General features: G+C 37.4%; 1 protein-coding gene across 1 annotated transcript in view; it reads left to right on the top strand.

Moving 5' to 3' along the window:
* The window catches only part of TNIP3 (TNFAIP3 interacting protein 3), a 92,806-nt gene that overhangs the window by 69,648 nt on the left and 865 nt on the right, over nucleotides 1-22,293 (top strand). The window contains exons 8-12 of the mRNA XM_068542331.1: nucleotides 1,912-2,031; nucleotides 4,907-5,032; nucleotides 9,169-9,219; nucleotides 10,120-10,218; nucleotides 13,111-13,171. Coding sequence (XP_068398432.1) covers nucleotides 1,912-2,031; nucleotides 4,907-5,032; nucleotides 9,169-9,219; nucleotides 10,120-10,218; nucleotides 13,111-13,171 — 457 coding nt within the window. The remainder of the gene's footprint in view (nucleotides 1-1,911; nucleotides 2,032-4,906; nucleotides 5,033-9,168; nucleotides 9,220-10,119; nucleotides 10,219-13,110; nucleotides 13,172-22,293) is intronic.

The raw sequence follows: 22,293 nt of genomic DNA, 5'->3' as shown, positions 1-22,293 counted from the left end.
TGACAGAGAAGCCAGATGTTTGATCAAAGTGAGAGAAATTACCTGAGGCTAGTCAACCAGGGCCACCCATGGGCAAAATTGATGTGTCTGACATCTTGCCATTGTGAGATGGGTAGATCTGTTTAGTATATCCGTGCTTATGGTAAACTGCTGCTCTAGAGTAGGTTACAGGTGTTTGTTCAAGGAAGTTGGAAAACCCCAAGATGGAATAAATGTCTACTAGACTCACCTTTCGTTTATGACTCATTTGCAAAATTTCTAGAAGTCTGAATAGCATGAAAGGTAGATCAGAAAATTCAAATATTACAAGACCTACAAAAATAGTCTATTCATAGCTGTAGGATATAGAACCAGCATATTTGATTATCTTGACTCACTTGGCTCACCCCACCCTAGATTCTATTACTAGTGACACATTTTTTAAAAATATAACTATTATGATAATTCCTAGAACTCTGTAGCTTAGCAATAAATTCTAACAAAACATAAATTATTAAACAACTTCTGTTGTCTAATAATTCTTAGAGGAAGAAAAAAGTTCTTGTTTTTCTTACAACTACCTGAAAAATGATATTTACATCAGGCTAGACTATAAGACATTCTATTAGGAAATTTCTAATCTTAACTATGCATATTTAAGACCTTAAATTTGCTTTTCTTTTCTATCCTTATGACCATATTGTATAGTAATGCAGGGAAGTGAGTTACTAATAGATTCATCAAATGAACACCATCGAAGCTACTAAAGAAATACAGAGGTAGTAAAGTCTTGGAGCTTTGGAAGTGAACCTTTTCTATTTGTATAGAGGACTCATTTGATAATGAGCAAGTAGTCATATTGTGTGTGGGCTCTGAGACCACAACAGGATGAGGTATGTTCTGTCACAATTTTTGGTGGCCGTTTTATTTAACTCATCATGAGCCAGAAGTCTTCGGAATAGAGACAATGTCTTTCATATAATCTGAAAAAGTATAGTATATATAAGAGTGTCATGGAATTATGAGTAAGGATGATGATCTGGTTGGCAAATCTAAGTGTCTCTTATTCGCTTCACTTCCTCACCCCACGGTGAAAACACCAAGTTGTACTGCATGTCAAGAAAGCAGAGCACTCTCTCCACCCTCTAGTGGGTTAATGGATGTTTTATTGGAGAATAAATATGACTGTGTCTAGGCCAAGGCATGTTATGCTGAAGGAGTACAGAGCAGAACCGTACAACAGTGGATAATGAATCTGCCTGGGTTTCCATTTATGTGAGTTTCCCTCTGTCCTGTAAGGGACATGGTTATATAGCAGAAATACATTGTTCAAAATGCCATCTGATGGGGATATATGTATATGTATAGCTGATTCACTTTGTTATAAGCAGAAACTAACACACCATTGTAAAGCAGTTATACGTCAATGAAGATATTTTTTTTTAAAATGTCTTCTGAGATCAGGAGCTCAGCTTTTGAGGAATGCAGATTCTCAGGCCCTGCTTCCAGATATACTGATTCAGGATCCCTGGAGGCAATACCCAGGCGTGGGCGTGTTTGCTACCTCTCCAGGTGATTCTGATGCTCCCTAAAGCTTGAGCCTTATTGATGGAGCATATATTTGACTGAAGCGGAGACTCTAGAGAATGGCTGTGTATCTGTTTTCCACTCATGGTTGACTAGGTGGAAGGGGCTCTAACACCAAAGCCTTCTCAAGTAACAATGAGAGTTGAATAACATAAGCACCATCATGGAAAAAAGATGGAGATTCTGAAAAAAATGCATATATGAAGAAAGTTACTCAGTAATGAAAGAAGCATTAAAAATGAAATTCTACCTTAGGAGTGCATTTGAGATGACTGTAAGAATTGTAGAGAAATTCATATGATGTGGCAACTCTCAGGCCAACAGTGTGCTTATCTTATAACACAGGCTCTTCAGGATGCCTTGAAAATGGAGTGTTCTTCATCTCCTGAGGACTGTTTGGGGAAGTCTGAAGTGGAGTGCAGCCATGAGGAGATGAGAACAGAAATGGAAGTTCTCAAACAGCAGGTGAGAAGTTGAAAGTGGAGCAATCATGCGGAGAACTTAGGGCCCATTGTTCACGCTGCTTTAGCCAGTTCTGGAAGTCCTCCTATTCAAAATGTGTCAAAGGTTTTTGCATATATTTTAATCAGAATTACCTAATTTTAAAGCTTTATGGGAAAATATAGATCCCCTAGTCCAACTCTCACACTTTATAAAAGAGAAAATTGAGTTTCAGATGGGTTAAGTGGCTCACCCAAGATCCTACACTTAAAAAGGGGGCATGTTAATTAACCTTTTAGTGAAATTCTATTAGCACTGGGTCTAGAGGGTTTCATGTAGACATGATTTATTTTGAAGACACTATTAACCCAAACTCTGGACCTTTTCAGAAAATGGTAGCAGCCGGGCTATTATTCTGTAGCTGCAGGCCTCTGGGCTTTTGAACAATGAGGGCAGCTTTAAAGGGAATACTCTGCACTATCACAGTCACTGAAGAGCCAGGTCTGTTCATCTACCCCTACATACACATGGCACCACCTAGGAATTTACTGATGTACAATGGTTTCCTCCTCCTACCTCGCCCAACTTCACTCACTGTTTCCAAGTGCACAGCAAGAGTAAAGGATGTTCTCTCTAAGCTTCTGCATGCACCAGCAACATAGGGCTGTGGGGATATAGCACTGCCTAAACTACTTGAGTCTAATTTTAGTTCAGCCAGCTGGAGCTGGCTTAGCTGAGGAGCCACCCATGCATATCACATCTCTTTTCCTGTAAGAGGTTAAATAAACTAATATAAGCAAAGGGCTGGAACAGTTCAAAGTGATATTGATAAGTACAGGAAATATAGGAATTCCAATCCCGGAAGCACACATTGTCAGTAATATGTTAGCAATGACAGGGGCAGGGGATAGGATGTCATAGAACAAAGAGCCGAGAAGTATTATTTTCTGATGGCCCTGGGTATGACTTGTTGGCTGTTTTGCTCTGAGCAAGTGCCAATTACAAGGATTCCTGATGCAGTACAAGGAAGAATAGAGCAATTGTGATATTGTTGTTGTTATTTACTTTATTGTTATTACTTCATAGGAAGTAACCTATCTATAAATCTAAAAAATTCAGAGCATTTGACATAAAGTTGGATTTTCTCTTCTATCAACTCAGTTTGAATAATCTGCTTCATTACATTCAGGATCAAATATACAGCTTGAAAATAGACCCATGGAAAGAATAAGTGTATAATCAGAGTGTTAAAACTGCCAAATTCTCAACCCCTAAAGTACCACTGGTGCTAGCCAGGATTCCTCTGAAAAAGGTACTGCTTACGTTCAGACACCTGAGTCATCTTCAGTGCTCCCATATAATGTACACCACATGCGAGAGAGTTGCTCTTACACGTGTTTACAGTAAAGGTTTAATTCGTATTTGATACAGACAATGGCAGGTATTCGTCTTCTCATAAACCCCAAGAGTAGACCAGAATCCATCTCCTTCGTTTCTGTATGGCCCTTTTGCTAGCTTTCGGCATTCACATTTTAACTGTGCACATTTCTAATTGGGTACCCACAATCATTACATCACCAAGTGCTGCGTGAAACCCTAAAGGATTTAAATTCACAAAGAAACTGAGCTTGAATCTTGGCCATCTAAGTGATGAAATTGCTATCAGTGTTGTGTTTGATACAGAGTGTTCTGTTCTAATCAGATGGACTTCTCCCACTTCAGATGCCTCTGGTAATTATTTACAGAACATTGGTTTAACTGTGTCTGGATTTGAATCTCAGCTCTCAACCAAAAAAAAAAAAACACCCCAAAACAAAATGTCAGCTTGGCTGGGTATAGTTCCCTTGCAACCTTCTGGTGAATAAAACCTTGAAATTAAATATGTATATCTGCATCTAGATCCATGTAAAATGTTTAATTCCCCCCCCCCTTGCCTATTACATTTTGTTCTATTATTATTGACTTAAAATTGATAATCCTTTAGTTAAAATTTGTTGCACTGTTGCTGATGGTGGTGCAATGTGCATTAACTTTAATAGACGAAATCTAGCTACTAGGTTCGCATGTAAGTTGTAGTTTAAATCTGGTTTTAGAGGAATTCCTTTGCTTCATTTCTTAAGCTTCATTTGTTTTCATAACTCCACATTCTAGTCTCCAAGCCATCAGCCAACACTACACCAATTAAAACAACAATAATTAAGTCTGTTTTTGGGGGGTTTGTTTTGATTACTTTTCTGGAATATTTGGAGTACCTCTTGAGAGGCATTCCACTAGAATGTTACTCTTTTTTATGATATACTCCCACAATTATTTATAAAGGCCAACTCTGGTAAATATCTTTCAATAAACATGCTTTGCTTTCCCACATACATGAGCCTTCCATTTCTATCTTGTGCTAAACTTATAATTTATATTTAGAAACTTTGGCATGTCAGTTTTTAGTGGCTTCACTTAGCAGCTATTGTCAGTAAACTGTCTTTCAGAACTTCAAGCAATATTTATACATCAAAGCCTTGTTTTAGAGATGGATGATTTGCTCCAAAACAGTGAAACTTAACACTGATGGGGTGGGAGGAGCAAGGCTTCATCACAATAATGGAATATGCAATAAAAAATCGGTGAGGGGAATTATTTTCAAAATATCCATGTTATTACTTTACTTATGAATTTCTGATATATGCTCAAGGAGAAAAAAGTTGAGAACTGCCATTATAAACAAAGTGAAAGATAAAATTATAGTCATATGTATCAAGATAGAGCCCCACCATAAAGAAATATTCATGAAAAGAGGACGGGAATGTCTCAGATTGGACAAACGCAGATAGCACCTCTCCAGAACTCATTTAAATGGCTTAAGAGAAAAGGAAGCTAGCAGTAACAGTAAGTTAATATTTCCTAGGTGCAAATATACGAAGAAGACTTCAAAAAGGAACGATCAGACCGAGAAAGACTTAATCAAGAAAAAGAGGAGCTACAGCAAATTAATCAAACTTCTCAAACCCAGTTGAACAGGCTGAATTCTCAGGTATAAGTCCAGATAATCTTTGCCAGCACGTATGTATTTTATTTTTATTTTCTCATTTAAAAATCTAGACATTTTGGCTTCTGTTAATTGCCGTTGGATTTTTTTTTTTTTTTTGAGAGATTAGCACCTGGGATGAAATCATTCTTAAACAATCTTGTAAAGAAATGAAAATGACTAGAGATTTCTTTCAACTTAAGTATATTAAGGAGTTTTCCAAGAAATTGGATTCCAAAGTCCTTTATAAAATCCAATTCTTTTGATCTTTTTCTCATAATATTTATCTTGGTAGAATGGGAGTTGGAACTACCTAGCACTCAAATTCAAAGCCAAAACACTCTAGTACCGTGAAGTTGTTTCTAAATTCTTATCATTTTCTTTGAAGGGCTATGTTGGAATGTTCCTGTCTTCTAAAAACTTACATACTAAATGTCATTTATATACCTAGTGAAACCAAGAATTTTGTTCAGTGGGTTCCCAGATTTAAAGTAACTGGAGTGCTCTCAAGGAAGCCAGATAATGTTAGCCACTTTATTTAATAGAATATTAAATGTAAGCATACTAAAATTAGGTGCAATAGAATTTATTAAACATAGACTCGGGAAGTTGCCATGATGGGTAAATATTGATGTTAATGAGGGAAATGTAGCTAACACAAATTTGGCTTAGGAAAAAACAGTGAACCACGAAATTTTTAATTTGCAAAATTATGCAGTGTTTTTCAATAAACAAGAAATTGTTGTGGGACAGGCTGTGACAGCTCTGTAGCTTCAAGATTCTTAGTCTTAGAAGAGATTTTAAACTTTGTCATCCCCTTCTTCCTAATACAAAGTAGATTGTGAGTTAAATTTAGTTTCTTCTTTGACATCTTTTTTAAAGATTAACTTTAAGTTCCTAGTTTTACATGGAGAATTATTTGGCAGAACCATTTCCTTTCTAAGAAACTGGAAGGAATAAAATAACGGTAAAAATATAATAAACTGCTTTTTCTGAAAATAATTCATGCAGCATACTTTTACAACAGTGGGTGAGAAAATGTTCTGATTGTTCTTGGTGAGAAAATCACTGTCTCAATTTGTATGCCTTACATGCAAAGCTGCCTTAATTTTTTTGAAGTTGTCACTGCACAAATCATTTTACTTCCTGCCATATTTTAATTTTATTCATTCTACTACATTAAATTCAGATTGATGATAAATATTTGTCCAGACTGGCAATGTTCTTGCCATTATAAAAGCTGTAGTACAGCCAGAAACACACAACCACATACTTACATTATAGACTATAATTCACAGTAATTTTCATTCCCGTGTCATCTGTAATTTTTGATTGATATCAAAAAATAAATGTATTGTCTAATTACAGTACAGTATAACTGCTTATGAACTAGGGGAGGATCCTAGTGATATGCTAAAACTATCAAAATTTTCTTTATAATGATAATCCAAGCATTTATTCTTCAAAAGTCTCATTTACTCAGGTGAAAGGAAGACGGAATTCACCAGATATAATAGATGGTTTAACAATCTATGTTAAATGTATTAACAGCAGATTAAATGCCATGATAGAATAGGCATTACCTTATTTGAGTAGCATATTACCTGTGGTCCAAACGGACCACTTGACCAAAGGAATTTTTAGGACAAATCGATCTGCCACTAGTTGCTTACATACCAGAGTTTATTCTTCCTATCACGAAGGACATTTTAAGGCAATGACTGGTAAAACAGTCAGTGTGGTGAAGTGAAAGATTCTTAGGAGATATTTAAGGATAAAAGCCCAATGTTCATGCCTGCTTTGACAATCAGTGAGGACCTTGAGCAAATATTCAACCTTTCTGTGCTTTCTTTTCTTCATCTGTAAAATGACAAAGTTGGAGTAGATGATCTCCAAAATGTTTCTTATAACTCTAAAACCTCTGTCTCTAAAAGTAAGCTGCTTAACCTCTCTTAGCATACTCACCTGTAAGATATAGATAATGATACCCACCTCATGACTTCACAAAGTTGTTCTCAGTGTTAAGTGAACAAAAATCTATGCAGAAACATCTAGTTCAATTCATGGCTCACAGGTATTTCATAAATAATCTGTTGGAAGGGAGAATTTTTAATAGTTTCATTTAGTTGTATAATTAGCCTGCCACATTCAGTGCCTCGTAATCTAATTTTGATGCTTTCTTTCTGCAAGGCATTCTGCTATATGCTGTGAGGGAACTAAAAAATGATCCATTCTATTAAAAGACTCACAAGATAATGAGGGGGTCATATATAGTCTGTCCTCATCATTTTTGCAGATTCCATTTTTGTGAATTTGCCTACTCACTAAAATATATTTGTCACCCCAAAATCAATTTTTGTGCCACCTTTAAGGTCATTTGTGAACTTGTACAGAGCAGCAAAATACTTGAGCTTCCTGACACACTTGTTCCCAGTGGAGGTCCAACAGGTGATGCTGTCTTCTTCTTTCAGATCTCATTCTGTAAAAAGTGTCCTTTTCATGGTCTATACAGTGCCACATTTTTCACATATTTGTGCTTTTTGGTGGTGATTTCACTTTTTTTTAATAAATTTATTCTATTTATTTTATTTTTGGCTGCATTGGGTCTTTGTTGCTGCATGCGGGCTTTCTCTAGTTGTGGTGAGCGGGGGCTACTCTTCGGTGTGGTGCGCGGGCTTCTCATTGCGGTGGCTTCTCTTGTTGTGGAGCACGGGCTCTAGGCGTGCAGGCTTCAGTAGTTGTGGCACACGGGCTCAGTAGTTGTGGCTCGCGGGCTCTAGAGCACAGGCTCAGTAGTTGTGGTGCACGGGCTTAGTTGCTCCACAGCATGTGGGATCTTCCCGGACCAGGGCTCGAACCCATGTCTCCTGCATTGGCAGGCGGATTCTTAACCACTGCACCACCAGGGAAGCCCCCGGTGATTTCATTTTTTTTAAGTGGCCCCTGAGCATAGTGCTGAAGTGCTGTCCAGTGTTCCTGAGCACAGGAAGGCTGTGATGTGCCTAATGGAGAAAAGGCATGTGTCAGATAAGCTTCATTCAGGGATGAATATAGCGCTATTGGCCATGAGTTCAATGTTAATGGATTTATAATATTTATTAAATGAGGTGTCTTTAACAGAACACACATAAAACAAAATTATGTATTTATTGATTTACAAAAATGGCATGACCAGAAGCTGGTAGGAACCTAAGCCTGCATTTCCCTGGGAGAAATGGTTCAGTGTTTGCTACTTCTGTGTTCACAGTGACTTTATAGAGCATAACTACCGTGAATCATGAGAACTGACTGTACATAGTACACATTAGACTATAAAAAGTCATATAGTAAATGTAAAATGCTATCTATATGGGAGGACCAAAGGAGAGAATAATTCTGATAGGTAGGACTTGGAAAGGTATCATACAGTAGGGGACATTTGACCTTGCTTTATAGGGATGTAAGGATGACAATAGCATTACTAAAGAGTCCAAGGAAAACCAGCTTTCCCTAGATGTGTCAGATGTTGGGGGAACCCAGCATAGGTGACTCTGCTGGATGAGGTTGGACCTTAAATAGCGAGAAGCATGAAGTGTAGCAGTGTGCCTTTGAACAAATTACTCAGCATCTCATGCCTTAGTGACCTCATCTGTAAAATAGGAATAATAATGTTAAGTATCACATAGGGGTATTGGGAAGATTGAATGTGAGTTATTAAGTGTAAAGCACTTAGATCACTGTCTGGCATGTATTAAGTGCATATGCAACTTCTAAAATTTATTGTGGAAGCCTTTGACTGTACAATTGACCAATTCCAATTACATTCAATAAGCAGTAGAAGCTGTTTCTATATCCATATCTATGTCTATATCTATATTTATATCTAGAGCTAAATACATCAACCTAAAACTGAGAATTATAATGGCCCCAACAAATTGGAATAACAATTTTAAACTATCCAACTTTCCAAACTTCATTTGGGAATTTCAAGATAGAACCAGTGCCTGTCTGAAAAATCCAAAACTCAGCTATTTTCATTGGCATGACTGTTATCAATGCTTCACCCCCTGGATTTCTGAGTAGATCACTGCCCTCTGGGCCAAGAGTAGCTTTAGAACATTTGAGCTCTTTCTGATATACAAATGCCTTTGTTTTGTCCACAGATAAAAGCTTGTCAGATGGAGAAAGAAAAACTAGAAAGGCAATTAAAACAGGTATGTTGATCCTTACTTAAATTCACCAGCCTCTTGTCATGTTTGAAATGCCAACTTTAAGTTTTACTCACACATTTATTCCCAAGTACAGCAGTTCCTCATGGTCCCAATTGAAGGCATTTTCAAGCTCTGCTACAGATGGCCTAGGACAACTCATGCTTTTCATTGTCAACTAAAATGTCAGTGGAGAGTTAATGCTTAGGTACCACCAAGGCCTCTCAACCCTAACACTCATGAAAAGCACATGTTACAGAACACGTTTTTACAGTAGCACAAGCTTTAGTGTGTGTTCATGCAAACGGAGATTTCTCCATAGACTCACAAACTCCTGGGAAATATATTTCCTTGGTATTCCTTGCAGTTGTTTCCACAACAGTGGAAAACTACGTCAAAGACTTGTGCCTTCTTTTGAGAAAGTAGAGTATCTTCTTGGGTATTGGAGCATTCTATCCCATTGGTTCGCTAGTAGCCTTAAGGAATGAATATTGTTTCTCTTAATTCCTAATTCCCTCTCTGGACTTTAGTTATGTCATCAGTGTCTCTGGCTGCAGTTTAAGAAAATTTATTTTATGGCTTAAAGGCTGGTTCTTCTTAAGCAAGGACTCTGTGAAGATAACTCAGAGACACAAAGTTAACTCTACATACATTTTCAAGTGTTTCTAATTTCTTCAACATGGAAAAGTAGCTACAGCTTCACCTTAAGTAAAATTTGGCCTGTGAGCTTCATCTGTATCAGTCCAGAGTCTGCATTGACAGGCCTCCTATCTTGAATTTGTATTATGCCAGGTTTAGGCTAAACCTTAAGATTTCAACCAAACTTTGTGGTTGTATAAAACAAGTGTCAGTGTGATTCCCCAATTTCACCCACTTCCCGTGAACCAACAGCATTGTTATCCTCAGATGTATTTCCCAACCAGTAACTACGGCTGGAATTTCCACCTGCGGGATCCATGCCTACTGACAGGCCCTGGGGCTGTGCAGGATCTACAGAGGTTCCCAGTAAGTAAGAGCTCTCATTGCAACAAATAAGTGCTTATATCTCTAATAAGTGCTAATATTCTCTTTTGGTAGAAATGATGTCTGTCTCAGGAATTTTGGCACATAGTACTGTCTACATAAAGAGCCTCTATTTATTTCAGCCTCTAATTTGCAGAGTTGCAGTGGTCTATGTACACTATAATTATCTTTAGGACACTGTATCCATAGGACATATAGATAGGAATACATTAACTGAAAGGTATCGAATTGAACTAAAATTCCAGGGACAAACATGTAACATTTTATATGGGTCATTTTTAATGACATACCTGACTCTACCAAAAAGACATTTCTGTGTATAAAGAAAAGCAAAATGAATATAGCAAAACAGTCTGGGAGATACCTTTTTCAGTTGTAGACTTATATTCAACTACTGTGAATATTGCTACATCTGTGCAAAATAGTTTTTGACATTTTCCAGTTGAAAGGATCTTCTTAAAGGATCCAAGAAAAAGTGACCCACTTAAGTTGCTCTCTATGGCTGTGTCTACCCAAGCAAAATGAAGTGAACAGTGGAGCCATTAGTTGTGAGTGAAATTGATTTGGACAGTCAACCTGAATAAGTCAGACCCAGAGCACCCTCCCTTTCCTTCTCAAAGCAGTGTTCCACCCACCCTCCCCCATGGTCTGGAAGTTTGTCTCTACTCTCTATTTTTGCCTACATAGACAGAATCTTTATACAGGAAATAAATCATGCATTTTTCTGCATTTTGGATTGGCTCAGACAACCTCCTCCCCCTTAGTTATTATTAACTGTGTTTCTAATTAGGCAAAGAATCTGAGATTTTAAATGGGATTTTCCTAGCAGGACACTTAAGGAGTACATAGTTCTCTTAGCTGCCTGAAACATCTCACACTTTTGTATTTGAGTGTGACTCAGAAGCCCTTTTCCCAAGGGAGGAGATAATGACTCTTTGGGTGGTGAAAGGATGTCAGAATTTAATGAGCATCTCTTATTTGACCCTGGTGTGACACAGCATACAGCTGAGAATTTGGTTCTTTTTGTGTTGTTGTTGGTTGCTTCTTCTGTCTGCTCTCCTGCCTCCATTTTTTTTTCTTTACCCGTTTGCTTACTTTTTACTTTTCACTAGAAACATTTCTGGGAATCTCCAAACACAGCTATCATTCTGGATTTTTTTCAGAATGTAGAAGGAAATTAATATTGTGGGAAACAAAGAGATAGAAATTTACTAAGGAGTTGTCTGCAGGTTAGGGAATTGGGGGAAATACTCTCGTGGAAGGTTAACTATAAATCCAATGAGTCATTCAAGTTTGCCTAGAAGTAAAAATGACGATTTTCTTCAAATCTTCGTTTGTGGAAAGAAGGCAGAAGTTCGCTTACTATAAAAGCTCATCAAACCTTTTCTATCAATTACAAGAGATTAGGCAGTCCAGATCACTTAAAATTATCACCAAATAAACGTCTGTATTTGAAACAAGATTCCAAGCCATGTAATGACTACATTTTCAATCAGTATTCACTTAAACAAAATCTCAGTATAAGGAGAGAAATTACATTTTTCATGTAATTTCATTTTTCATTTTTCATTTTAAAAGAATATTTCATGTTTCATGCTTATTTCTAAGCCTGGATTAAAGCACATGCGATAGCGTTTGTAAAATTATGGTATTTTCACCTTCTTTTGGCAACTGTCCTGGAATATAACACTGAGGTTCATGTCACTTATCCTATGTGTTATTTGAGACATCTAAAAATAAACGAGGAGATGAAAAACGGAGGTGATCTCATTTCCTCTTTTAGCTTTTTGTGGACCAAAAAGAGCCAAGAGCCTAGGTGTCTGAGTGAGGGTAACGTGGGGTCAGACAGTACCAAATGCAGCATTTCTTAGCGTCTTAGATAATTGAACTCTTAGGCTACTTTCAGTGGTCTGGCAGCCCTGTAAAATGCCCCCTATTGGCTCGTTGTTAGAGAAAATTCTCCTGAGTTATTTTCAGGTGGTAATTGGATAATAGAACAAAAAGCCTGTGTTCTCTGTGTCTTGGAGAGAGGTAGAGGAAGCAGGAATAAGCATCTGGAGCAGGAAGACAGACCAACCTCCTTGGCAGGTAAAGCTGAGATTCCTCTGGTCTAAGTGGTTAAATACAAAGATTCTGGCCTTGGAACTGTATTTTGAAATTCAGGTCTATAGTTTATGATTTATCTCAATGCAATTTGTTTAACAGGTTTCCTGATGTTCAATGTCTAGCTGTTCTTAATTGGTGTAAATATAGGGAAAAAATCCCAAGAGAAAAATCCAAGTCTACCCTCTCTTCTCACTGACTTTCTAGTCTAAACTAAGCAATTTAGAATAGTTTCTGCAGAGGAACAGTACAAAGGGAAAGCTTTTCGCTCCTTTACCATCCTGAGCCTCTATAAGCCATGTCCTCATGTAATGGCTTAGATTCCTTCCTTGAGCCGCCAGAAAACATTAAACTTGTACACTGTTGTCTTGGTCTTCCTGTTGCCTCCTGTGCGAGGGTTTTATAAAGAGTATTTGTTGATGATAAATTCTTTTGTTTTATTTACGGGCTATAGTAAGTTTTACAAAAGTGTTTATACTTCTGCACATATCCAAAACACATCTGTTTTTGTTTTTTTTTTTAAAAAGCCACAATCCCAAAGTAGTAGACATTCTGGCTGAACACAGAGTGGATTTAGGAGGGGGGTAGGGAGATGGTAATAATGATGAGGGAGATAAGAGGGGTGAGGAAGATTGGCCACAGGTTTGGATAGAAATCCCTTTTGTGTTGCCTGCATAACAAAAGCCACATAGGATAGTTATATTTTTAACATGCCACTATGTTTGGTTTGAAGCCCATGTTGCTATAATAATGTTTTATTGTTCCACACAGCCAGACTGTCAGTGGTATGCTCCCGACCTGTTTCCGCCAGATGTGCAGGACAAGGCGAATGGTAAGACCACAGCTGTATTGAGCATTCTTTCATGTTTACATTTTAATGGGCTCTTTTGGGGATGTTTACTCGACATACATTCACTCATACTCAGGGAGGACCCACTATAAAGTTGAGTTGCATACACAACTCTAATGTGATGCACCTGGGGTTAAATTGAACTCCTTTAGAAAAAGAAAATGTTCGAATGCAGAAATGCATGGATCTCAGTTCTGGCTTCTGTTCCTATTCCATCTCAGAGTCAGTATTCCATCTGGGGTTAGAAATGAGAACTTCCAGCAGAGCTGCATTATAACAACAACAACAAAGTTATGTGATTCTACTGCACAAGACAGATGCACATGCACTATTCCAGGTTGAGTTTGCTAGACAGATGTTTTAAATGTCACTGGCAGACAGACAGAGGAAACCAAAGGCTCAGAGCTGTGTTCCCTAATGACTAAATATCAGGCTCCAAGTTTAGGCCAGAGTTGCCCACAACGCCCACTTCTAAGTATGCTGAGAAAAATGAAAAAGTCACCTACCAAGTACTCACAACTAAGAGTACTCTTTTTTTTTTTATAAATTAATTTATTTATTTTTGGCTGTGTTGGGTCTTCGTTTCTGTGCGAGGGCTTTCTCCACTTGCGGCGAGCGGGGGCCATTCTTCATCGCGGTGCGCGGGCCTCTCACTGCTGCGGCCTCTCCTGTTGCAGAGCACAGGCTCCAGACGCGCAGGCTCAGTAGTTGTGGCTCACGGGCTTAGTTGCTCTGCGGCATGTGGGATCTTCCCAGACCAGGGCTCGAACCCGTGTCCCCTGCATTGGCAGGCAGATTCTTAACCACTGCGCCACCAGGGAAGCCCTAAGAGTACTCTTTTACCTTATTTTTCTTTGGTTTACCATTCTCTTCTTTCTTTCCAGAATCTGCTACACTTTCTACTGCTTTTTTCTCTGGTCTCATGAGGCCACCCAGGAGTGGGCTGAATAAACTGGGCTATAATTATAATCCCTCTTCTGTTTTCATCACATGTAATCAAAAGTCAGCAATGTCTGCTACATGTTTAAAATTCCATATGACACATACCTGTGACTTTAAGTTGTTAATTTCCAGAGATTGGAGTCTCTCTACAAAAGCTGAAGAGGAGCCATATTCCAATTTCAGGCCATACTTGGAATGTTATCTCATTTAGTTCAGATCTGAGGTCACAGAATTCTAGTGTTTAGTACAAGGAATCCATTATGGAGTGGAAGGAGAGAGCCAGGGATGCCATATGTAATTTTCCAGTTGGGAACTTCACAAGTCCAAGGGCTTTTCATGGTCGTCTCCGTAAATGGAGCCTCCTACAGTTGTGCAGCCCACAACCTGGGCAGCTGTACACAGCAGCACTGACGGTGGCAAAGGCCGTAGCTCACAGCAGCATTATGCAGAAGAAAGATAAAAAGTGGGAACTCTATAACAAAATGTCTAGGTATTTATCAGAAAACTGTAGGACTTTCTTTTTTCTTTTCTTTCTACTACTAATATAACCATTGGTTTTAATGAAGTTCTTGGGTTCCAGTCATAAAGGAGAGCTTTTAATAGAAAGGCATACTATTAACCATAATGATTGTTGCATAATGTCTGTGTGTCTGAAATGCATTAGCTGAGTTGCCACCCAATTATAATTTCCCATTTTATATTATATTGGTCTGGAATGAATATTAAAGATATTTTCTCCTGAGTTGGAGTTGAATCACTAGAAAATATAATTATGCAGTAGAGAATTCAATAATATCATAAAGCCATTTATATATCACTATTGTATTCATCCTGGACCAAAGTAATAGAAACTAATGATTATATAAAATAGGAATGAATTGTGATGATCTTCAGAAACTAAATAACATGCAAAAATATAATTTTATAGTCAGTGTGTGAAACCTACTGATTTTTGTCTACTTGGGAAGAAATATAAGAGCTCTGTGATGTATAAACATGTTGTGTGACAGGGTCTACAGATATAAAGTAAGTTTTATTATTATACCATTTTACAGATGAGGAAACTGAGGCTTGGAGAATTTAAGTAGCATGCCTAAATCACAGAGTTAGGAAGATTTAACCCTGGGATTAGATTCCAGGTGTATAACACTTCAAAACCTGTGCTTGAATCATATCCTGTAGTGCCCTTGAAAACCTACCTCTCTTACTATATCAAAATTCTCTAAAATGGTAGATATAAAAATGACAATGGGGGTCTTAACTTGGATAATTATAGGTCTAGTATCTAACGCTCAATAATCTCTTCTTCCTAAGAACTCATAGCATATATTATCTGTGCTTCTCATTCGACACTTAGAATATCACAGGTAAAAGACACAGTACTATGTAAGAATAAGTGCATAATAAATGTGTTATGAGGTAAATCTTGCTTGGGCAGTCCTGGTGGAAACTGAAGGGTTATATTACCATTTGAAGCCTGTCCTCTGTACCATCACGGCTCTGCAGCTGACTGTGGCTTGTCTAGAGCAGGGAAGAGGGCTGATCATGACTAGGGGACTATTATAGAAAGAGATTCCTTACTTTAAAATCTACCTGCTTGGAATTCCTGTTGCCCCTCTTCTAGCTTCCAAAGCTGATGCTGTTTCAAAGCTCAAGCCAGGTCATGGCACTTGGCAGAAGCTCTGAAATCACCCTTGTCACAAACATCCCACGTGCCCTTATTTAATTTCGGTAGTGATTCTTGTTATTTTTTGTTTTATTTAATTGGAAAGCTCCTTTTGCTTTGTCGATCCAACACAATTGCTCAGAGTTCTTAAAAATAATTGTGTAGTATTGATTGTTTAAAAAAATATGGGTTTAAAGAGCTTTTATTATAAAGATATTTTTATTGTCTCATTATATGACCAATACATTTATTCTCCACTATTCAAGAATATACTGCTAGTCAATATAGCCTGTGTTTTGGACTAGAAATACCAAAATGCAAGCAATGGAAAGAAAAATGAGTGGAAAAATTAGACTGTTTCTAATAATCTATAAACAATTTCTGAAAACTGCTATACATTTTATTCATATAATAAATACTTAAAATATTTTATTTATATTTAAATAAAAAGGATCTTTTTTAAAATGTGGATATTTAAATTAATATTAATTAGTACATATGCTTCCTAGAGTGTCCTAGTTCTCAGTTTTTATTAATTTCCTATTACTCCTGACAAATTTATTTTTCTGACCCCAATATATGTAGGATATTTTTATCTTAGTATCTTCCTTTATAATTATTCCTCTTATTATAATTTAACCTGAAATAGTGGCTCCAATGTCTACCCGTACCGTAGAGCGGTAGCCTTGTGATTTTTAAAAGGTACAGTGGGTACAAAATGGGTGACTAAACGTCTCTGCTACCACTAGAGCCTCCTCTGACATTCCCAGGGTCTGCGACAAGAACACAAGGAAAGCTGCATACTTTATTTGTAAATATTTAAACGTTATGGATCAGGCTTAGAAGCTATTAAAGTATAGTCTATCCTCCTATTGATAAATATACCTGGAAGGCCAGCGTCAAATTTAGAACACTCAGATTCCAACCAGTTCTGTGCCAGAACGCAGTGGCACAGGAAGACCTGAGCCATGGCCCACCCCCTTCCCTCCCACCTACCCACTGGGAAGGGTCTTGAGCGTGAATTTGAGGACAGCCAGCAGGCACATCCCAACTTCGTATACCCCTCACTACCCTACAAACAGCACCCCTTGTCTTCGGGCCTGGGGAAGAAGACCACATGGGGCCTGGAAGCAGACCCAGGGTCACCTGGCAAAGAATCTGGGGGTCTGCTTGTGGGTGCCAGGAGCTTGTCCTAAAGGAAGGTGGGCTCACATGATGAGGGGGAGTCTGGCTGGAGGAGGGCCAGAACAGGGTCCTCTGAAGAGTGGGGACCCAGTGAAGGGCTCCCTGGCCGAGGATTAAGGTCAGTTGGTACTGAGTACAACATGGAACAGTCTTCAGGTCAACTGATTTCCAGCCTTGCTCTCAGCTACTGTCTGTGGTTATTTTAGAGTGCTTTGAGGACACACTGAAAATCAAATCTTCTTTCAGAACCTCAAGATTTAAAGTCTCAAGGCTTTGAGACTTTCCTAGCTTTCTCTCTGCATAGCATTAAATAATGGCATTTTTCTACATGATGTAGAAAATGCAACATCTACATGATGTCCCCAGATGTCAATGGGTTAACAGTTTCTGTTTAAACATGTGATTTTACAAAGAGCTTTTAATCTCATTTTATCTGTTATCAGAATGAGATGCAAAATGACTTCCATGTTTCCAGAACAATTATGGCACAGTAGAGTTAGTATAACCTTGAAAGCATGTTGTTTGTTTCCTCCTTTTTGAAATGTCAAAAGGCTATGTTTTCTGACTCAATTGTATGCCAATCACTTCTGTACATTCCAAAATTTTCATATGGTGTAGAGTTGAACTTTGTCTAATGAGCTGGAGCTCAATTCTTACATATTTGGAATGGCATGAAATGTAGGCATGCAAGATTGTGTTGTGAGCAAACATCATTATTTCTTTACAGTATAGAAGATCAAAGCCCAACCATTATAATTGGCCTTTACTGATGTCTAATAATAACTAATTAATTGAATACTGCCTGAATTCATTTCCTAGGGCTACCGTAATAAATTACCACAAACGAGGTGGCTTAAAACAGCAAAAATTTATACTCGCACAGCTCTGGAGGCTGGAAGTCTGAAATCAAGGTGTTGGTAGGGTTGTGCTGCCTTCAGAGCCTGTAGGGGAGGGTCCTTCCTTGACTCTTTCAGCCTCCAGTAGTCCCAGATGTTCCTTGGCTATGGCAGCATAACGCCAATCTCTGCCTCTCTTCACGTGGCTATCTTCCCTCTGTGTCTGTGTCTAAATTTTCCTCTTATAAGGACACCAGTCATATTGGATTAGGCTAATCCAGTGTAACCTCATATTAACCTGATTATGTCTGCAAAGCGCCTATTCCCAAATAAGGACACGTTCACAGGTACCAGGGGCAAGGACTTAAACATATCTTTTGGGGGGACACGGTTCACCCAATAACACTAACTATATGCCAGAAACTATTTTAGGGGCCTTATATTTATTATCTCATCAAAACCTTACAGCAACCATGTGAAACGAGGACTGCCATTGTCCCTGTTTTGTAAATGTGGAAACTGAGAAGCAGAGAGATCATGTAACTTGCCCAACCCCACATGGCTGGTTATTGGCTGGGACACAGACAAGCCCACACGGTCTAGCTCCAAAGCCCACATTGTAACCACTAAGCAATATGGACCACCCCATGCTCTGCATTAAGTAAAATGTAATAGTGTCATACTTTGCATTTATTCTATTTAAATAAATTCTAATGGTCCTGTCCTGAAAGCCAGAATCTTTATTTCTCAGGGTGTGTCTTTTTATAACTGTCTTTATATTTAAACATTACAGGTGATCTTACATTGGTAAATGGCTTGGATTAGTTGGATTTTTTCCAGTTCCTAATAGTATGAAGAGATAAAGGAACCGGTGTAAATAGTAAAAAGTACTTAAGAAATGTAAGGAACAGAAGAAACTTAAAGACCATACTTTGTATAATTTTCAATACAGATGGATAAAATATTACAATACTTTTCTTTTATAAAATACATTACTTTCTTAATAAAGGAAATTAATTGAAACTTAGAGGCAGATAATTTTATGCCTGTTTCTAGATTGTTTGAAAAGAATTACAGGAGAAATGCCACCTCACCTTTAACGCTCTAAAGGTCAGCTTATCAGTAAACTAAATGATTTTGCTAAAAGAATAATAAAGTGCAAAAGTATATTTATATGTACAGGAACATATGAAAATACAGATGGTAAATATATTCCTAGTCAAACATTGATTTTATAAGCAAAGACTAAACATTCTATTTAACATTTTGTATGAATAGATATAGAAGATAGATAGATGATAGATAGATAGATCGATCCTAGATGGGAAAAATGCACACAATAAGTCTAGACTAGTCACAATTCCACCAGGTAAATAAAATTGTAGTAATTGTCTTAAATGGAAGATAAAAATCCATAGGGAAGGAAAGCAAGGTATATGTTTTATATATATATAAAATGTGAACTCTTAGGCATGAACAGTAAGGAAACCTAGGTAAGTAGACTTTCTGCATCCCAACTGGGAAGAAAGTCTACTTACCTAGGTTTCCTTACTGTTCATGCCTAAGAGTTCACATTCAAAGAGGTTAGTGGGCATGTAGAGAGCAGAGTCCCCTCAATCCTTTTAAAACCCCCCTGCGGCACTGATACCCCCTCCACTCTTAACCACCAACTGAACTTTAGATTCAGCTAATACTTGATGTAGAGTTGAGACATGGCTTCTGCCACCAAGATCTCTGGGGTCTATTCAGATCACTTTGGCATCAGGCTACTTAACCTGTGCTCCTGTGAACATGGAAACCTACAGTGTAACCAACACCATTAATAGATAGTTACTTACCCAATTATTGAGTGGAGTCCTTCACCAAGCAATAAGGCAAAGCCAACTCTTCCTAGCAGGTGAGGACCCACATTCCCTTGTGGTGTTTCTCTTGTCCTGCCCCCATAACTGCAGAGCCAAGTCTCACGACAGAAGTCTCTAACCAACTTCACTATATAAGGACACTCTGCCTTCCATTCAAGGAACTCAAGACCTGTATTTGCCTTTGTTCAGATTTCCATTCGCCATGGATTATCTCATGGGCCATAGCTGCTCTCCATCTAAAACTTGGGGGTAGTAGCCCTTGCCTCTATACCTATTTCACAAGAGTGTTGTAAAAACTACACAGGAACTAATTTTTCTTAATGTTTTAAGATACCTAGAGGTAGGTATCATTAATTAATGGATTAATTCTAAACTTCAGGATTGGTTAGGCCAGTAGATCATGCTTCTGGATCCAAATTTATGTTCTCACCGTATTAGATATCTTTTCTTTTCAGAAATGCAAAATCTTTTTAATCAAATTAAGGAATGCTTCCAGACTTTAAAAAATTATTGTAAAGTTATCATATTCCCATCTAAACACATTTTTACCTATATTTTTATATTTTCTCAGTTTAGTGCATAATCATGTCTACTCTGTCTTTAAAATACACCAAAAGTTCAGGTATATATTGTAAATCAATTCTTTGCCATAAAATGTAATTCAGCGCCATAAACTGCATGTAATTTCAAAAACGTACACCACAAATATCTTAAGAACGTTATGCGGCTAAGTTCCTGTAGAAACTGTAGCTAACATTTCTGAGAAAGTATGATACTTATTATGTTTAATATAACTTTCCAAAAAGGCATTAAATTTTTTTTTCTTTTTTTATTGAGGTATAGTTGATTTACAATATTATATAAGTTTCAGATGTATAACATAGTGATTCACAATTTTTGAAGGTTATACTCTGCTCATAGCTCATTATAACATATTCATCCATTCATTATAAAATATTGGCTATATTTCCTGTGCTGTACAATAAAGCCTTGTAGCTTATTTATTTTATGTGTGGTAGTTTGTACCTCTTAATCCCCTGCCCCTTTCTTGTCCCTCTCCATTCCCTCTCCCCACTGGTAACCACTGGTTTGTTCTCTATATCTGTGAGTCTGTTTCTGTTTTATTATATTCCCTCGTTTGTTGTATTTTTTAGATTCTACATATAAGTGATATCATACAGTATTTATCTTTCTCTGTCTGACTTATCTCACATAATACCCTCCAAGTCCATCTATGTTGTTGCAAATGGCAAAATTTCATTCTCTTTTATGGCTGAGTAATATTCCATTATATATATATTATGTATTATATATATTATATATATCCATTATATATGTAATGGATATATATACTACATATATTTTATATATATATATATATATATATATATATATATATATATATATATCCCACATCTTCTTTATCCATCCATCTGTTGATGAACACTGAGGTTGCTTCCATATCTTGGCTATTGTAAACAATGCTGCTATGAACATTGGAGTACATATATCTTTTTGAATTAGTGCTTTTGTTTTCTTCGGATACATACCCAGGAGTGGAATTGCTGGATCATATGGTAGTTCTATATTTAGTTTTTTTGACGAAACTCCATACTGTTTTCCACGGTGGCAACACCAATTTACACTCCCACCAACAGTGTCCAAGGGTTACCATTTCTCCATATCCTTGCCAACATTTGTTATTTGTGGTCCTTCTGATGATAGCCATTCTGGCAGGTGTGAGCTAATATCTCATTGTGGTTTTGATTTTCATTTCTTTGATGATCAATGATGTTGAGCAGCTTTTCATGTGCCTATTGGTCAAATGACTGTCTTCTTTGGAAAAATGTCTGTTCAGGTCTTATGCCCGTTTTTAATTGGGTTGTTTGTTTGTTTTGATATTGAGTTGTATGAGCTATTTATATATGTTACATATTAACCCATTATCGGTCATATCATTTGCAAGTATTTACTCCAATTCAGTAGCTTGTCTTTTCATTTTGTTTCCAGTAGATACCTTTTTATATAATGACCACAGTTCTCAGAAGAATATTTTTTCAGCCTGAGAAAGTAACCTTTTATCTTCCTGTTACTAAAATGTTAGTTTAGCATATCTTTGAAATACCAAATGCAGGGCAACAAGTATAAAACATTTAACATATACTAAAACGTTATCATGAACCAGGAAAACACCTTATTTCTTGGCATTTATGCGATTTTTTTTTTTCTGTTGCCATGAGTAGACTTCTTTGATTTTGTTTTCCCTATGGCACTTATTTGTGGCATTTTATCCTGGTCTTACTAAAATATTCCAAATTTTTCATATTGGTTTTCATGATACACTCTCACATCGTAAGAACTGTGATCTTTTCTATGGCTTCGGCAAGAACGCACCCAGTATCGTATTTTTAAAGTACTTTATTTGGCAGTTATCTCTCTGTGGGATGAGTACTGAACCAAATAGTAACACATATGACTCACTTTCATAAGCAAATGCCAGAGCCACCAAAATGCCAGCAAGAATGAGAAGTAGTATATCCTTGTCAGGCGTGATTAGGACTAGGCCACGAGTGGTTTCACGAAATGGTAAGCATATGTCAGTCCTGAAAATAA

This window comes from Eschrichtius robustus, chromosome 4 (assembly GCF_028021215.1).
Source record: "Eschrichtius robustus isolate mEscRob2 chromosome 4, mEscRob2.pri, whole genome shotgun sequence".
In the NCBI taxonomy this organism is placed as follows: Eukaryota; Metazoa; Chordata; class Mammalia; order Artiodactyla; family Eschrichtiidae; genus Eschrichtius; species Eschrichtius robustus.
The sequence above is the reverse complement of the archived record's forward strand: the minus strand, read 5'-3'. Positions and strand labels throughout refer to the sequence as shown.